Source organism: Lacerta agilis, chromosome Z (assembly GCF_009819535.1).
Source record: "Lacerta agilis isolate rLacAgi1 chromosome Z, rLacAgi1.pri, whole genome shotgun sequence".
In the NCBI taxonomy this organism is placed as follows: Eukaryota; Metazoa; Chordata; class Lepidosauria; order Squamata; family Lacertidae; genus Lacerta; species Lacerta agilis.
This window is the reverse complement of record NC_046331.1, coordinates 18287667-18303545: the sequence shown is the minus strand read 5'-3', so window position 1 is coordinate 18303545 and position 15879 is coordinate 18287667. Positions and strand designations below refer to the sequence as shown.

Sequence of the window (15879 nt, the reverse complement as noted above, 5' to 3'; positions counted from 1 at the left end):
TGCATACATGTGTGACAGGGTTGTGGTGGCGCCAGGAGATGGTCAGAGAAAGCTGGCTGTGATATGGTCCTGCTAAGATACTGGTAGCAGGGGGAGCAGCCAGGCTGGTCTTGTGCCATTCTTGTGTCTGGATTATTTGCTTCCCTCCTTAAGTTCCCTCCTGCATGTTAAGCTTGCACGGCACCAGCAGCCCACTTCTGATCTTATACTTTATCCCAGGGGTCCCCAAACTAAGGCCCGGGGGCCAGATGCGGCCCAATCGCCTTCTAAATGTGGCCCACAGACGGTCTGGGAATCAGCGTGTTTTTACATGAGTAGAATGTGTCATTTTATTTAAAATGCATCTCTGGGTTATTTGTGGGGCCTGCCTGGTGTTTTTACATGAGTAGAATGTGTGCTTTTATTTAAAATGCATCTCTGGGTTATTTGTGGGGCATAGGAATTCGTTCATATTTTTTTCAAAATATAGTCTAGCCCCCCACAAGGTCTGAGGGACAGTGGACCGGCCCATGGCTGAAAAAGTTTGCTGACCCCTGCTTTATCCTATGATTTTAAATATGAGGGGAATTGCAAAGGAGTTAGAGGAAATACTCTGAGGACATGTATCAACCCATAGGAGGAGGATGATATTGAAGCTGTAATGCTTCCTAAAAATGACCAGCATTGATCATGCATGGTAATATATGAACCCTATCATAAGATTGCATTTCTGGTTCAGAGGCAAGGTACAGTTTTCATCTCTCTTAATCAATACAACAATTAGGGGATCCAACTAAAATAAATAGAGGATTTATCTTTGCCCCTTGGGGATTATTTTTTTGGGAGGGGGGGTATTATTGTTTCCAGAATCCCAGTAAATGAACCAACCAGTAAAATGAGGGTGCAGATCCTGTACAAACAGTGGAATGAATTGGGTGAACGGTAAATGCTTAAGACATTACTACACACCAAAATATTTTGCAAATCCCTTTAAAAAAGGTGCCACAGAATTGCACATACGCAGCTGGATTTATATAAGAAAATGGCAGCTGCAAAGATACTCTGAAACTATGGTCTTTGATCTTGTCTACAGCTGCCAAGAATCTACTTTGTACCTAAGGTGCCAAGAAACAAAAATGTAATGCCTTGTCAATGGATATCTGGTTGAGCAAAAGCTGCTGTTCAGTTTTAACCAGGGCTTTTTCCCCCCCTCCTGGGGGAACACATACCCCTAAACGTTTTGTGAATCTAAGCTTGGCCTCATTGAGCGGCAGTATTTCAATATGAGTAGGGAAATGAGAGTACCCCTAAACATTTTTAGGGGGGGGGAGCACTGGTTTTAACCAAGTCACACATCACCTGAATGGCTGCAGAGGAGCATCCTTTTGAGAGCACCTGATCAGTAATTTAAAGACCAAATGGAAGTCCCAATGAGCTTTGCATCCCTGAGAGGAGGGCATCAAACAGTAGCAGGACAATTTAGGTGGGGAGAGAAAAGCAGACAAGGGCAGACCCCCTACTCTATGCTACAATTTGCAGGCAGCCCAGGTCGTGAGGTACAAACCCCAGTTCTGCCCCTAGGAGGCAGATGTCCTTGAGCCCAGGCAAGGGTGAGGTGCAGCCAGCAGGCAAGAGGCGGCACGAAGGAGTCTGGGAGGTCTAGTGGCGAGAAGGATAGATGGAAGATTGGGAGAGACCATCCACACCATTCTCCTCACACACAAACACAAGCATCCAAGCCCCTATTCTTACAGAAGAATTGCTAAAACACAAAACAAATTTATTTTATTTTTTTATTATTTAATGAAACTTGAATACTGGCCTCCATTTGAAGATCCCAGAGTAGTTCACAGCATAAAAATACAAGAATATATCTTATTTACTTCTTAAAAATTATATGCCACTTGATTGTTAAAAGGCCTCAAAGTGGTTTACAAAATAAATAACATTCAAAAATATTACAGAATAAAACATCCAAAAATGCTAAAACCAGCAATAAACCACAAACACATCAACATTCTAAATTTCTCAACAGGCTTTCCTAAACGTTTTTAGCTGGCACCAAAAAGAGTAGGCAGGGAATTCTAAAGATGCTACCACACTAAAATATTTTTGGAGGGAGGGTAGAAATAAGGGGAAGTGTTCCCCTGCTCAGAAAAGCACCCCAAGGTGGTCTGAGCATGTTCGATGGCCACAGATTGCTGACTGACTGTATATGGGGGAGGGGAAACAAAAACTGAAGGGAGAGGAAGTGGTTGGGAGCCCTGAACAGAAGCATTACACACTGCAATCTTTTGCTGTGGGTGCTCCTTATTAGAGATTCAATAATTTATTATCATCCCACCTTTCCTCCAGGGAGCTCAGTGTAGTGTACATGGTTCTCCCCCTCCTCATTTAATCATCACAACTACCGTGTGAGGCAGCCTAGGCTCAGGGTGAGTGACTGGCACCCAAGGTCACCCAGTGAGCTGTCGCGCAGCGGTAAATTAATCAAGGCAGAGTCTTCTTCATAAACAGAATAAAATTTACTGAAGAAAATAAACTTGTTCAGAAACAACATAGTTTAAGAGCTTACATAGAGTGCTCATAGCAGCTATCTGACTCTTCACAGAGGCATAGTCTTAGCTACTGATAAACTAGAGTCCTGGAGCCACTCTGCCTGCCTTAGCTTTACATTCACAGCAACACATTACTACAACAACAGCACAGACACTACACTGGGCCTGCCTGCAAACAGGATACAAATTTAAGGAGAGAATGAGTCATCCTGTAGATGAGTCACAATGCTTTAGCAGTTTGCTGTTAACAGTTATCAGGCTTGAATGATTGTGTAGGCCTTGTAGGCCTTGCCTTACTTCTGCTCTCAAGAACCTTTGTCTCATGACATGTGCTTCATGTCCAAGCAGAGAATTCAGCCCTGGTCTTTCCTAGGTCCTAGTATGACACACTGACTCTGATGTCACATCGGAGCATAATTGGACTACTGCTTCAGCTGGCAAATGGTGCCCACTTCTTCAATCAGCTTGCGTGGCATCATCAGTCTTGACTCCGATGCTTCAAACATCACCCTCCTGATAAGGGGAAAAATAAACAAGTCAGCAAGTGCCAAAAACCTGCAGGGCAATCTTGTTAACATCACTCTGTCAGCACTAGCGGTGGGCAAATCTGTTTTTTTATTTCATTCAGTTTCCTCTTTTTTCCAAGTTCAGTTCTCCACAACACTTTGAATGTTTGTGTATATACAAAAACAGCCCTCAGGAAAACTCAGTGTTTTAGTGCAACTGCTTCCCATTATTCACATTTGTATATGACTAACACACGTTATTGCAGAACAGTTTCCTCTTAGTACAATGCATTTTTTTCACCAATACACACATTTTTATTCATGCTTTGTGCTGGAATGTGCATTTTTGCACACATCACTTGGCTAGAGCAGTGTTTTTCAACCACTGTTCCGCGGCACACTAGTGTGCCGCGAGATGTTGCCTGGTGTGCCGTGGGAAAAATTGAAAAATTCAAGATAATTACTTTATATATAGTCAATATAGGCACAGAGTTAATTTTTTTAACATTTTCTAATGGTGGTGTGCCTCGTGATTTTTTTCATGAAACAAGTGTGCCTTTGCCCAAAAAAGGTTGAAAAACACTGGGCTAGAGAACTGCAGACTTTGGAGAAGTCCAGGTAATACTCCTCTGCATTTGCAAGAAATCTATCCTTTTGTGTGCCAACACCTTCACGTCGGAACTCCCTGCCTATTGACATCAAGCAGGCAATACTTGAAACATTTTTGTTTAGACAAGCCTACCGTGACGTGCAGAATGCCAAGATGAGCTTTAATCTGGATTTCATTTTATCATTGATTAATTATTTCCCATGTTATTTTTAAACTGTATTTACCAGTAATCTCTCTCTTATTCTTTTCGTAAACAATTTTGCTTTTTTACAGTCAGGTGGCCTATAGAAATGGGCACGTCAAAAGAGCCAGAAAAATAAATAAATAAATAAATAAATAAATAAATAAATAAATAAATAATAATAATGGGCAGTCCCTTATTTTCCCTTCTATAGTTTTTTGCTCAAGGGCAGAGAAAGTTGGGTGACTAACCGGCTGCTCCCTGCTTTCAACTGTAGGGTTTCGGAAGGACGAAAAAGATTCAGGAGAGAGCCAAGCCTCTGTTGCTGGGCAGGTGGGACATCCAGGAGTTCTGGGGTTCAGCTCCAGCCCACTTCTGCTCCCTGCCTGAGCAGCCCCTTCCCCATGGTGATTCTCTTCTCTTATGGTGGACAGGATGTCAGCCTGGGTGGAGAGGTTCTGCAGGTCCAGCTCTGTACACTCCACGGGGGCATGAGGCCAGTGGTGTAGCCTCTCCTGGGCACATGAGGAGACAGGGGCCACTGGGGAGCCACTGGGGGCTGCACCACAGTCCTGTCCAAGGTCTGTGAAGGAACAGTCGCTGTAGCCAGAGTCCCTGATAAGCCGCTGGTTCTCCACAAGGCACCTGGCCAGAGGAGCTTGGGAGCTGGCAGGAATCAGCTGAGCCAAGTCCTGGTCGGGATCCTGGAAGGGCAAGTGAACCGCAGGAACTCTTGAGGCAAAGTGGACGGCTTCAGCCAGACCTTAAAAAACCAAGGGGAGGGGGAAAGAGACAATTTAAGAATATGGACCAAGATGATGTTTAGAATTATAGAACAGTAAGGTTGGGACCCCTAAGGCTCATGTAGTCCCATTTTTTCCTGCAATGCAGGAATCACAGCTAAAGAGTCCCTGACACAGAGGGCCACCCAACTTCCACTTAAATACATCCAAGAAAGGACAGTCCACCACCTTCCAAGGGAGTCCATTCCATTGTCAAATGGCTCTTGCCCTCACAAAATTCTTCCTGGTGTTTAGTCAGAATCTCCTTTCTTGTAATTTGAATCCATTGGTTTGGGTCCTCTCCTCCAGAGTAAGAGGAAATAAGCTTGCTCCATCTTCCATGTGGCAGCTCTTCAGGTATTTGAAAATGGCTTTCATACACGCTGTTGAAATTTGGATCCCCCACCCTACTCTGCAAATCTCTCAATGTAAAGGCACAGGTTTCCTACAGCCACCTCTCCCTGGTCTCCCAGGAAAGGGAAGAGGAGAAGGCAAATCACCTCATGGATCTCTATGTAGCTAATTCCTCCTCCCAACACCAATGGATTTCCCCTCTGCCTTCCCAAATTGGCAATAGTCTCATCTGTACCTTTGCAAATAAAAAAAAAAGCTATTCAAAGCAATGGGTCTTCCTGATCATGCCTCCCTTTCCTTGAGCTTCTTCTAAACCAGGCGTACACAAACTGCACCCCCCCCATATTTTTCTGGACTACAACTCCCATCAGCCCCAGCCAGCATAGCATGTGATCAGGGATGATGGGAGGTGTGGTCCAACAACACCTGGAGGACCGCAGGTTGTGCACCCCTGTTCTAAACTAAGAAGGCCCAATTACAGTTGGCTTCCCTCGCAGGCTGTCATTTACATCTCACCCTCATGATCCTGTCAATCTTTTGGTCATAAGAGCCGCCCTGCTGGATCAAGCCAATGGCCCATCTAGTCCAGTGCCCTGTCCTTACAGTGGATGCCCCAAAGAGAAACTCACAAGCAGGCCCTGAGCACAAGAAGCCTTTCCTCTCCTGCAGTTTCCAGCAACTGGCATTCAGAAGCACTGCTGCCTGCAACTGTGGCGGCAGAGCACAGCCATCGTGGGTAGTAGCCATTGATAGCCTTCTCCTCCTCCATGAATTTGTCCAATTCAATCCTCTTTTTAAACCATTCAAGTTGGTGGCCACCATTTTATCTGTTCTGAATCTTCAAACATTCAGCTTCATTGGATGTCCGAAAGTTCTATTGTTAGGCATGCTAGACTCCGGTGTTTGAACAAGATCCTAAGTATATGGATACATGAACTATACTGCTTAAAGAAGCGGAGATGGGGAGAGAGAGAGAGAGAGAGATGGAGAAAGCACAATTCCTTCACCATCCACCCCCTCTGGGCCTCAGAGCATCGCTATTAGAGCATTACCTTCCTGTGGCCTTTGGCAAGGGCTCAAACTCTTGATGGCTACAGAGTAGGAGTTGGACGGCAACTCATGGCAAGGGAAGCCAGCAGGCATGGCAGAATCTTGAAATGTCACCCGCTGGTCAGAGAAATCCTGACTTCTCAGGAACACTTGAAAGATAAAAAAAGATACAGAGGAAAAACACTGTCAACACAGCCATGTAAGGAATAATAACAAAAGGAATATCAGTCTTGCAAGTAAGTCTTCATACACTGAGAAATTGATACTACATAGCCAGGGACATGGGTGGTGCTGTGGTCTAAACCACTGAGTTTCTTGGGCTTGCTGATCAGAAGGTTGGCAGTTCAAATCCGCACGACGGGGTGAGCTTCCGTTGCTCTGTCCCAGCTCCTGCCAACCTAGCAGTTCGAAACCATGCCAGTGCAAGTAGATAAATAAGTACTGCTGTGGCGGGAAGGTAAATGGCATTTCCGTGTGCTCTGGTTTCCATCACGGTGTCCCATTGCGCCAGAAGTAGTTTAGTCATGCTGGCCACATGACCTGGAAAGCTGTCTGTGGACAAACACCGGCTCCCTAGGCCTGAAGCAAGGTGAGCACCACATCTCAGTCACCTTTGGCTGGACTTAACCATCCAGGAGTCCTTTACCTTTACCATTTTACTTTGACTACATAGCCATGATGCGAGTCAGTGTACTGTAGTGGATATACCACTGGGCTAGGACTTTTGGGAGATCTAAGTTTGAATCCCCACTCGGCCATGTGAAGGCCGCTGGGTGAGACTTTGGGTCCAATTGCTGTCTCTCTGTGTCTAACCTACCTCACAGGGTTGTTGGATTAAGTGAGGAGGAAGGAGAAGTGCATGTGCCACCTTAAGCTCCATGGAGAAAAGGGTGGGATATAAATTCAGTAAAGCAAGCGGCACCCCGTCCGTCCGGCGGCTGCTCATGCGGCAACTCCTAAGGCTACAGCATGCGAGCAGCAGCACAGACGGGGTGCCACAGCCCGTCTGTGCTGCTGCTCGCGCCAGGCAGCCTTGTGAGTGGCAGCCCGCATTTGCCGCTCTGGGCAGCCAAGCGGCTCCGTTTGCCAGTGCTGCTCACACCACACTTAGGAAGTTTAAAGAGCCCTGGGATAAGAGACACAATTATGGGGCTGTCTAGGATGGTGCAGAAAAGTGGGGAAGGGTGCAGTCAACAGCAATAAATGCCAAAGGAAGTGGAGAAAGCAATAGAACATATTCTGCAGAAGTGAAGAAAACTCTTGAGAGGTGAGAGACCCAGACCTCTCAGCAGGACCAGGGAACCACATCAGTGGCCCATCTCACCCAGCTTCAATCAATCAATTTCCAGCTTTAAGCTCATATAAAACAATACCAAGACAAATACACACATTAAATCACCCCGGCGTCCTGTTCTCAAAGTGGCCAATAAGATGCCCCTAAAAGGAAGCCCACAAGCAGAACCTGAGCACAAGGGGACCCTCCCCACCCTCCTGATATTCAGAAGCATGGCTGCCTCTGACTGTGGAGGCAGAGCTACCATGGTTAGCAGCCACAGGAAAGGAAGGGGGGAAGAGTTTCTGCACAGGACTGACTCACCATGCTGGCATTGGCTCTTCCATAACCGTTGGCAGTAGAGGATGGAGACGGTCAGCAGTGCCAACCCAATGATGACAAGAGCGCCGATGGTCAGCACCACAAAGACAAGGTCCTGAGCAGGGGCTGTGGGAGCCTCCACTAGGCTCACTCTGGAGCGGCCTGCAGACAGATCAGTGAGGAATGAACAGCCACAGGTGCTTCAGTTTGCACATTAGTAAGGTCCCAGGTCTCAGTTATTAGCTGCCCTTCAGTAAGCATATTGGCTGGGCAGGAAATGCAAAAGGGGGGGCCTCTGCATCTTTCCAGATTGCAAAATTGAAAGTCGTTGCAGCCCTCCATCTCAGAAGGTTTGCGGAAAACAAAACTTTGAAGGAATTGGCAGGGCCACCCAGCAGGAGATGAGCTTCTTTACTCCAGGGTGCATTAATCTGCAGGCATGATGAGGAGGCAGCAAAAAACCCTTTCAGTGAGGACATGTGTTGCTTCTGTGGGTCAACAGCTGCTAAAAGCTCGAAGCTCCATCTATGGAACTCCCTGCATTGAAGGGGACAAGGGAGAGTTAGGGTCTGTACTGTGTGGCGTAGTGGTTAGTGTCAGACTAGGAGCTGGGAAAAGACCAGGGTTCATATACCACACTTGGCGATGAAACTCACTGGGTGTGACGTTGGAGGTCAGTCACAGCTTCTCAGACTAAACTACCTCACAGGGTTGTGGTGGGGATTTAATAAGGAGGGGTGAAAACTCTATACGCCACCTTGAGCTCTTTGGAGAAAAAGATGGGATATAGAAATACAACAAATAACCTGAAAATAGAAAATAGATAGGGCTTCTAAAGCAACGCTGTGAGAATTGTACACAAGTAGAAACTGTGGTCTTGGATGCAGCAAAAATAGCTTGAAATATCCAAAGCTTGGTGGAGCTGCGAGAGGGTAATGGTCTGAGTCAGGTTTCCAGGGGCATAATTTATAGTCTCAGTGAAACTTCAGTGACTTCTTCGCTTGACCAGCAGAGTAAGTTATGCAAAATGTGAAATTTGAAATATGTGCATAAATTGATAGAAATTGCAGAATCTTGTGTTCCCTGCCCCCCCCCTTATGTATGGAACTTTTTGCCTTTTAAAGCACTTTTTTCTTACTGCTGCAGTTGAAACAGCTCTAGAATGAAGTGGCATGATGAAATTGCAATCTGAATTGGGGAAAACTGAAGAGCAAAAGACCTAACAGGTACTTACACTGTAGCTCAGAGGAGGGGGTCTGCCTTGTGCAAGGGATGCATTCCTGATCCTGGAACCCTCCAATTTGAGTTTTCCTGTAGAAACTGTCAAGAGGTAGAAAAATGGAGCAGACAAGTCATGAGAGTCATATGTACCAAAAGGAACCTGAGCAACAGAGGATGCTCTGTGCAGTGATCATTAGCTCAAAGCCTCCATTGCTGTTGTTTAAGTATTTTTCCAACACTGGCTCTCTGTGTTCCTCAACACTGCAGTGCTAAGGACCAATCCATGTACCCAAATTGTTCCCAATGTACAATTACTGCATCCAATGCTTGGTGAATCAATTGGACGAATGCTTCACCATGCACCAAGTACATGTTCAGTTGCACCAAAACACAAACCAGTGGACAGAGCCACTGTGATGAGAATTTTTTATTTATTTCATAAAGTTTATACACTGCTTGACTGGAAAAACAACCACCTCAAAGCAGTTCACGAAGAGAACGATATAATTATCTTCAAAAAAACAACTCTTTCAAACATTTAGAAGATAAAAATAAGCAATTAACAACAACAACAACAACAACAACAAACACCCCACCAACAGTTTAAAACAGACATCAACTTTTTAAGCATCTGGACATTTTACCTAAACAAAAATGTTTTCAACAGCTGCTGGAAAGAGTACAGTGAAGGTGTCTGACTGATGTCAATAGGCAGGGAGTTCAAGTGTAGGTGCTGCCGCACTAAAGATTGAATTCTTACAAATGTGAAACGGATATTACGTGGCACTTGTAAGAGTGCCTATTCCGCAGGTCCTGTGTTGCTCTTGGAGTTCACCTTGCACTTACCTGGGGAAACACTCTCCACAGACTGCATCCGAGGTGGTGGTGCAATTGGATTTCTGGATCCGGTTGATGAGACTGCATGAGAGGCAGAGCTTGCAGCCATGGTGGCCCCAGCTGTTCTTGAACCTCCTGGGCTGGCATGAAATGCACTGGGCATCTCTCCCTTCACCATAACCACACTCCTGTCGAAACACATAAACAAAGCCATTGACTGTAGCTGCAGCCTGAGACCGCCCCCCCCCCCACAAAAAAGAGCCATCCCAGGTGAAATGCTACAGGCAGGAGGTTCAGCATCCTTTTCTAAGTTGTTGTTTTTCCTTCTTCGTGATTATCAGTTTCTAAAATACATATAACAAGCAATCCCCATGTACTTACTGCTACCCAAGAAAAATTCTATACTTTGTAAATGACATGGTTAAACACAGTTTGTAAATAGATCCGAATTCACTGCATCCGTTAGGGGTCTTCTACCTGAACCGGTATGGCATACTGGTTAGAGTGCCAGACTAGGACCTGGGACACCAGGGTTCAAATGCCACCTCAGCCTGGAAGCTCACTGAGTGACCTTGGGAGCTAGTCACTGCCTCCCAGACTATGCTACCTCAAAGCATTGTTACGAGGATTAAATGGGGAGAAGTAGTATGTAAACCACCTTGGGCTCCTTGGAGGAAAGGTGGGATACAAACAAACAAACAAACAAACAAAATCTTCCATTTTTAACAGATTACACCAGTAATAGAAAGTAGAAACTTTGTTCTTCCTGCTGAATGCTGCTCTGATAATGCAGACCTGCATTTCCTCTAAGAACATGCTTTAATTTCTACCCTTTTGCAAAGCTAAGGTGAGGGAATGCCTCTGTATAAGCCTGTGTGATTTATAGATCTGCGGACTCCACTTATGTGGGTTCCCAGCAGCTGCTCCTATTCCAATCAAATAAGAGCTGTCTCCAATATCGTAGCTGGAGTGATCAATTGAAAAAATATATTCTACACCAGGAATCTCTCACCTGCATCCCACAGCCAGTGGCGTTATGTTGGGGGGGGGGGCATGGTCCCAGACACAAAATTCTAAGGGGGTGCAACCAGGCGCTCCCACAGGGATCCCTGCCCCCACCCTGGTGAAGGTGGCAGAGCAGCTCAGGCCCATGGGGACCTGGGCTCCATCTTTTGAGAGCCAGTTTGGTGTAGTGGTTAGGAGCGGCAGACTCGTAATCTGGGGAACCGGGTTTGTGTCTGCACTCCTCCACATGCAGCTGCTGGGTGACCTTGGGCTAGTCACACTTCTCTGAAGTCTCTCAGCCCCACTCACCTCACAGAGTGTTTGTTGTGGGGGAGGAAGGGAAAGGAGAATGTTAGCCGCTTTGAGACTCCTTAAGGGGAGTGAAAGGCGGGATATCAAATCCAAACTCTTCTTCTTCTTCTCTTCTTCTTCTTTTGTGGGCAGGTGGTGCAGCGCAGCCCCACTTGGCTCCAGTGGGAGGGAGCACTCTGGCGCCGGCGCCGACTTGCCCGCCCCGGGTGCTGGCAACCCACACTACGCTGCTGCCCACAGCGGAGGGGGCCAAGCCCAGAAGGTATTATTGGCAGCCCTGAACAGTTTCAGATTACCTTAGAAAGCTCCATTCCAGGACCACATTTGATACAAGGGCTGCATTTCCCCTGATCATCCAGGAACTCGCTCTGTTGGCATTCGAGCGGGTTGGCAGGCAACTGTGGTACCTGTCAGAAGGAAAAGAGCCTCTTAAGGTCTGCATTAACTTGCATCTGTCCTTAGCTTAAGGTTGTGATCTTTCCCAGGGACCCGGATGATTGTACAGCAAACTGAGCAAACCAAAACCAGCACAATAATCATTTTTTTCTTAGGGCTTAACTTCCTAAACTCCCAAAGTGCCTCTGCTTGAACGTGTTGCACACAGAAACTTCCAAATCATTCCAAGAGACACCTCTTGGTGCATAATGATGGAAAACCCACAACCATGGTACTGCTGAATATCAGTTAGTTGGAGACCTGCAAGAGGGGCACTTTATACATGTCCTGCCTTCAAGAGCACCCGGCTCATTAAGTGCATAAGAAGAGCCCTGCTGGATCAGGCCATGACTCATCTAGTCCAGCATCTGATCCTCAGTGACCAACCAGGTGCCCAAATGGGAAGCCCACAAGCAGGAAATGAGCACGAGCCCTTTCTCCTCCAGTGGTTTCCATCAACTGGCATTCAGAATCATTGCTGCCTCCAGCTGTGGTGGCAGGACAGAGCCATCATGGCCATTAACCACTGATAGTCTTCTCCCTCCAGATGTCTGACTAATCCTCTTTTAAAACCATCCAAGTTTGTGGCCATCAGTGGCTCCTAGGGGACTGAGTCCCACAGTTTCACTATGCGCTGAATGAAAAGGGACTTCCTTTTATCGGTACTGATTCCTCCAACATTCAGCTTCATTGGGTGCCCACGACTTCTTGCATTATGAGAGAGGGAGAAGAACTTTTCTCCGTCCACTTTCTCCATGCCATGCACCGTTTAATAAACTTCAATCATGTACCCTCTAACTTGCCTTTTCTCCAAACTGAAAGGTCCCAAACATCAGGGGCATAGCGAGCCGTTTGGCTGCCGGGGGCGGCAAGCCAAGCGGCAACCCAGGGGGCAGGGTGTCGCTCCATGCGCATGACATCGTGACGAATGCACATGGAGCGACGCCTGCGCCCGGGCCAGCGAGGAGGGGCATCACGCTTGTGGCTGGCGTGACGCCCCTCCTCGCTGGCCTGCCTGCCCGGCTCTGCTCGGAACTCACTGGCTGGAGGAGCCGGGGCATGGAGAGGGGCTGGCCTGCTCTTGCTGGCCTGCCCTCCTCCATGCCCCGGCTCCGCTCAGGCCGGGAGCCCAGCAGCGAAAAAAGCCGCTGAAAGGGGGTGGGGTCCCGCCCCGAGTGTCACCTCCCAAGAGAAACCCAGGGTGGCATGCCCCCCACCCCCCTTGCTCTGCCCCTGCCAAACATAGCAACTTTTCCTCCCATGGGAGTCGCTCCACGCCCTTGATCATTTGGGTTGCCCTTTTTTTGAACCTCTTCCATCTCTACCACATCCTTTTTAGGTGAGGCAACTGGCACCGTACGGAGCATTTCAAATGTGACCCCACAGTATATTTGTATAAGATTTGTGATTCTGGAAGTTTTCTTTTTTCCATGGCCTTTTGTAATGATGTTTCCCTTTCCCATGGCCACCACACGCTGGGTTGACACTGCCTCTGAGCCTAACCTACATTGCAGGGCTGTTGTGAGGATATGAAATTTATATACTGCCCTCCATCAGAGGATCACAGAGTGGTTTAATGTTTAAAAACACAAAAATACATGGCATGATAGCAAACCAAAGGCTTGGGATAAGAGGAATAAATGAGGGGGCAGGGAGTATCATGTACTCCTCCTTGAGCTCCTTATGAGGAAAATATGGGATATAAACGTGCTCATCCCCATCCTCCTCCTAGTACATTTTTAATACATTTGCAGTGCAATCCAATGCATGTCCATTCAGAAGTGAGTTCCACTGTGTTTTAATGGGACTTATTCCCAGGTGGTTTTTTGGGGGAGGGGAGGAGATTATAGCACCACAACCTTATTTTGGCTGTTCAGGAGCTTATCACCTCTGAAACAATATTCTAGTCCACTAGTAGCTCTAGCTCTTATTAATTTCTCTAATCATTAGAGGCTGTGCTCTGTAACTCCCATAATGAAGACTTAGATATAATCCCTCAACACTTGCCCTCCCCTCAGCTTGACAGCGCAAGGGAATTTTATGCAACGGAGCAAATGACAATGGAGAAGATTCCTACATTGGTAACAAACGCCACCATAAGCATCAGCCATGCTTCCTTCTTCATCTCAAACTCAGCAGTTCCTCAGTCAGAAATGTAGCTGGCCAGGGGCCCTTGTGAACCTCGTTCCTTAAGATCTAAACTATGAAAGAACACACACAAAAAAGGCAAGAGTTTGGGGGGGGGGAGAGAATTAAGAATTAAGGTTTTTCCCAGACACAGTGATCCCCCCCAAAAAAGTCTCTTGCACCCTGAGATACAAAGCAACTTTGTTGTGACAAACAACTTTCAGCATCACAAATAGCTGTGCCATTCTTAATCCCTGCTCAAATTTTAGTTAGCAAGTCTCAACAAATAAAACTGATCTGTAGAAAATGTAACTTGAAAAAAGACATTGCACATACTTTTGTAAACCAAGAAATCTTTAATAAAAATACATTATTATTTTTTTAAAAAAATAGCAAGTCAGGAAGAAGCAAAGCATGCATTGGTTGTATTTTTTAAATTTAGGTGAAGATCACAGTTTAAATGAAATCACACCTATTACTGCAGATAAGGAGAAATTGATTATTTCTCAATCACCACCAATCTACCGGTATCTATCCATCCACAGAGCATGATATACCATAGTATTACAATCATGGCCTTGATGATTTATCTCATATTGTTCCTGTGACATGTTGTTATTATTACTAATTTATTATCCACCCTTCATCCTAGGTCCCAGGGTAGGTCACAAGAGGAAAATGCAGTATTAATTTGGAATATTGGTACTCAAAGTGTTTGGCAAACAGCCTAATTTGGGGGCGGCAGCGGGGATTCCATAAACTTTAAGTTTCCAAAGTGTCTAGTAAAAAAAACCTTGATGCTACATCATGCTTTTTCTAGTATCATCTCTCTATTTTCCTTTTCTAGTAATTTTTAAACGTAAAGTTATGTTTCAAAAAAATATTTAAAACAGTTTTTAAAAACTTGCAATCACAAAAATTGGTTGATTCTAAAAATAACAGTTCTTGGCTCTGCTTCCGTGGCTTCCAAACTCGAGATGGGCGCCTTTGTTGTCAACTAAACCCTACCACCTGTCATTCCAGGATCCGACGGTTCCGACCTGTCGGGTTCAAAGAGCCAGGAAGTTCCATGGAATGAAGGATCAAGCCCCTCTCCTCCACTGACTCGAAGCTGCAAGTCCGGGCTTGCCCAGCAGCCCAGCCTCTGGGAGTCCACGTGGACCCTGTTCATTTTCCCTTCGCCTGGCTGCTCTCCAGCCTGTAGCGCAGGGCTCGATTCCCAAAGAAGCCTGGCCGGGCTCCCAGCTTTAAGAGGCGTGGGTGGGGATGCATTTCTTAAAAAGTGAGGGAGGTCGAGAGGGACTCCTTTCTTCCTCCCTTTTTTTTTTCTTTCCTTCATTGCATGGTCTTTGGGTCCCTTCGAACTGTTCATTTCAATGATTCTATGAAAGCAGTTCCTGCCTGCCCGCAACTCGCCTCCTCCCCCCATACTTTTTCTGCTTAACTTGTTTTCCCCGTCTAGAAACCGGGAAAGCCAAAAACTCCCGTCTCTTCTTCTCACGCGAAGACAGGCAGGCTGTGGCGATATGCCCAGACATGCCCGACGGGGCCTCAGCCAGAGCACCGTGTACACGTTCGGTAAACCCGCGGGCGCCCTCCGGACCCAATTACCTGGAGACAAGCAGGACGAGCGAGCCAGCCCTCGGAGTGAAACCGAACCGACCCCCAAGGCAGAGACGGAAGGTAGCGCGGCGCAGTTCCCCAGGAGGCGCACACCTGTCAGGCTGAACGTTTACCTTAACGCCAGCGAAGTCTATTCATCCCGCGGCGGAGAGGCAAATAGAGACAGACTGCTCTCCCATTGGCTGACGGCTGAGCCGCTATACAGATTGAGCTTCCCGAGGGGTGGGGCTTATCGACCTATCGATGGAAGGCGAAGAGACGAGATAAGAGAAGCCGCTCTCCCATTAGCTGCCGCCTAAACCGCTATGCAGATTGAGCTTCCCGAGGGGCGTGGTTTGCAGTGCAATCAATGGAAGGGTACGCTCGCTTGGTTCTTTATTATTATTATTTATGGCACCGTCGAGTTCGAAGGCGACAGAGTGCAGGGCAGGCAGCGGACGGAGAGCGAGGCAAACATCAGGGCTTCTACACCATTAACAGCTAAGGGCGTGCAGACATAAATTCAACAAGTGCATGCATAACATGTTGAACATCTGCCTGTCAGGTGTTTGTTTGTTTGTTTGTTTGGAGCAGGGGTGGCCAACTCCCAAGAGACTGCGATCTACTCACAGGGTTAAAAACTGGCAGTGATCTACCCCCTTTTTTGGGGTTCAGGACAAAGTTGTTGAGCTTTTTTAGGGGAGCCAAACTTGTTGAGCTTCTTTG

At 46.7% G+C, this 15879-nt stretch overlaps 1 protein-coding gene across 1 annotated transcript; it reads right to left on the bottom strand.

Moving 5' to 3' along the window:
- Positions 1-1804: 1804 nt before the first annotated feature.
- EDA2R (ectodysplasin A2 receptor) lies at positions 1805-13609 on the bottom strand. Its single transcript, XM_033138162.1, has 8 exons — positions 13502-13609; positions 11286-11396; positions 9682-9860; positions 8849-8934; positions 7618-7776; positions 6023-6169; positions 4086-4597; positions 1805-3050 (listed from the first exon to the last, which is right to left on the bottom strand). Exons 1-8 carry the CDS (start codon positions 13547-13549, stop codon positions 3036-3038), a joined length of 1257 nt encoding a protein of 418 aa, XP_032994053.1. The 5' UTR covers positions 13550-13609; the 3' UTR covers positions 1805-3035.
- Between the last annotated feature and the right edge of the window lie 2270 nt (positions 13610-15879).

Bases quoted from the DNA above. Each gene is read 5' to 3' on its own strand.
- EDA2R (XM_033138162.1), bottom strand. From the start codon at position 13,549: ATGAAGAAGGAAGCATGGCTGATGCTTATGGTGGCGTTTGTTACCAAT. The intron at 9,861-11,285 runs GTAATCTGAAAC...GTGTTTCGACAG, and splicing joins CTGGAATGGAGCTTTCTAAG to GAGTGTGGTTATGGTGAAGG. The intron at 7,777-8,848 runs GTAAGTACCTGT...ATCTGTCTGCAG, and splicing joins CCCCTCCTCTGAGCTACAGT to GCCGCTCCAGAGTGAGCCTA.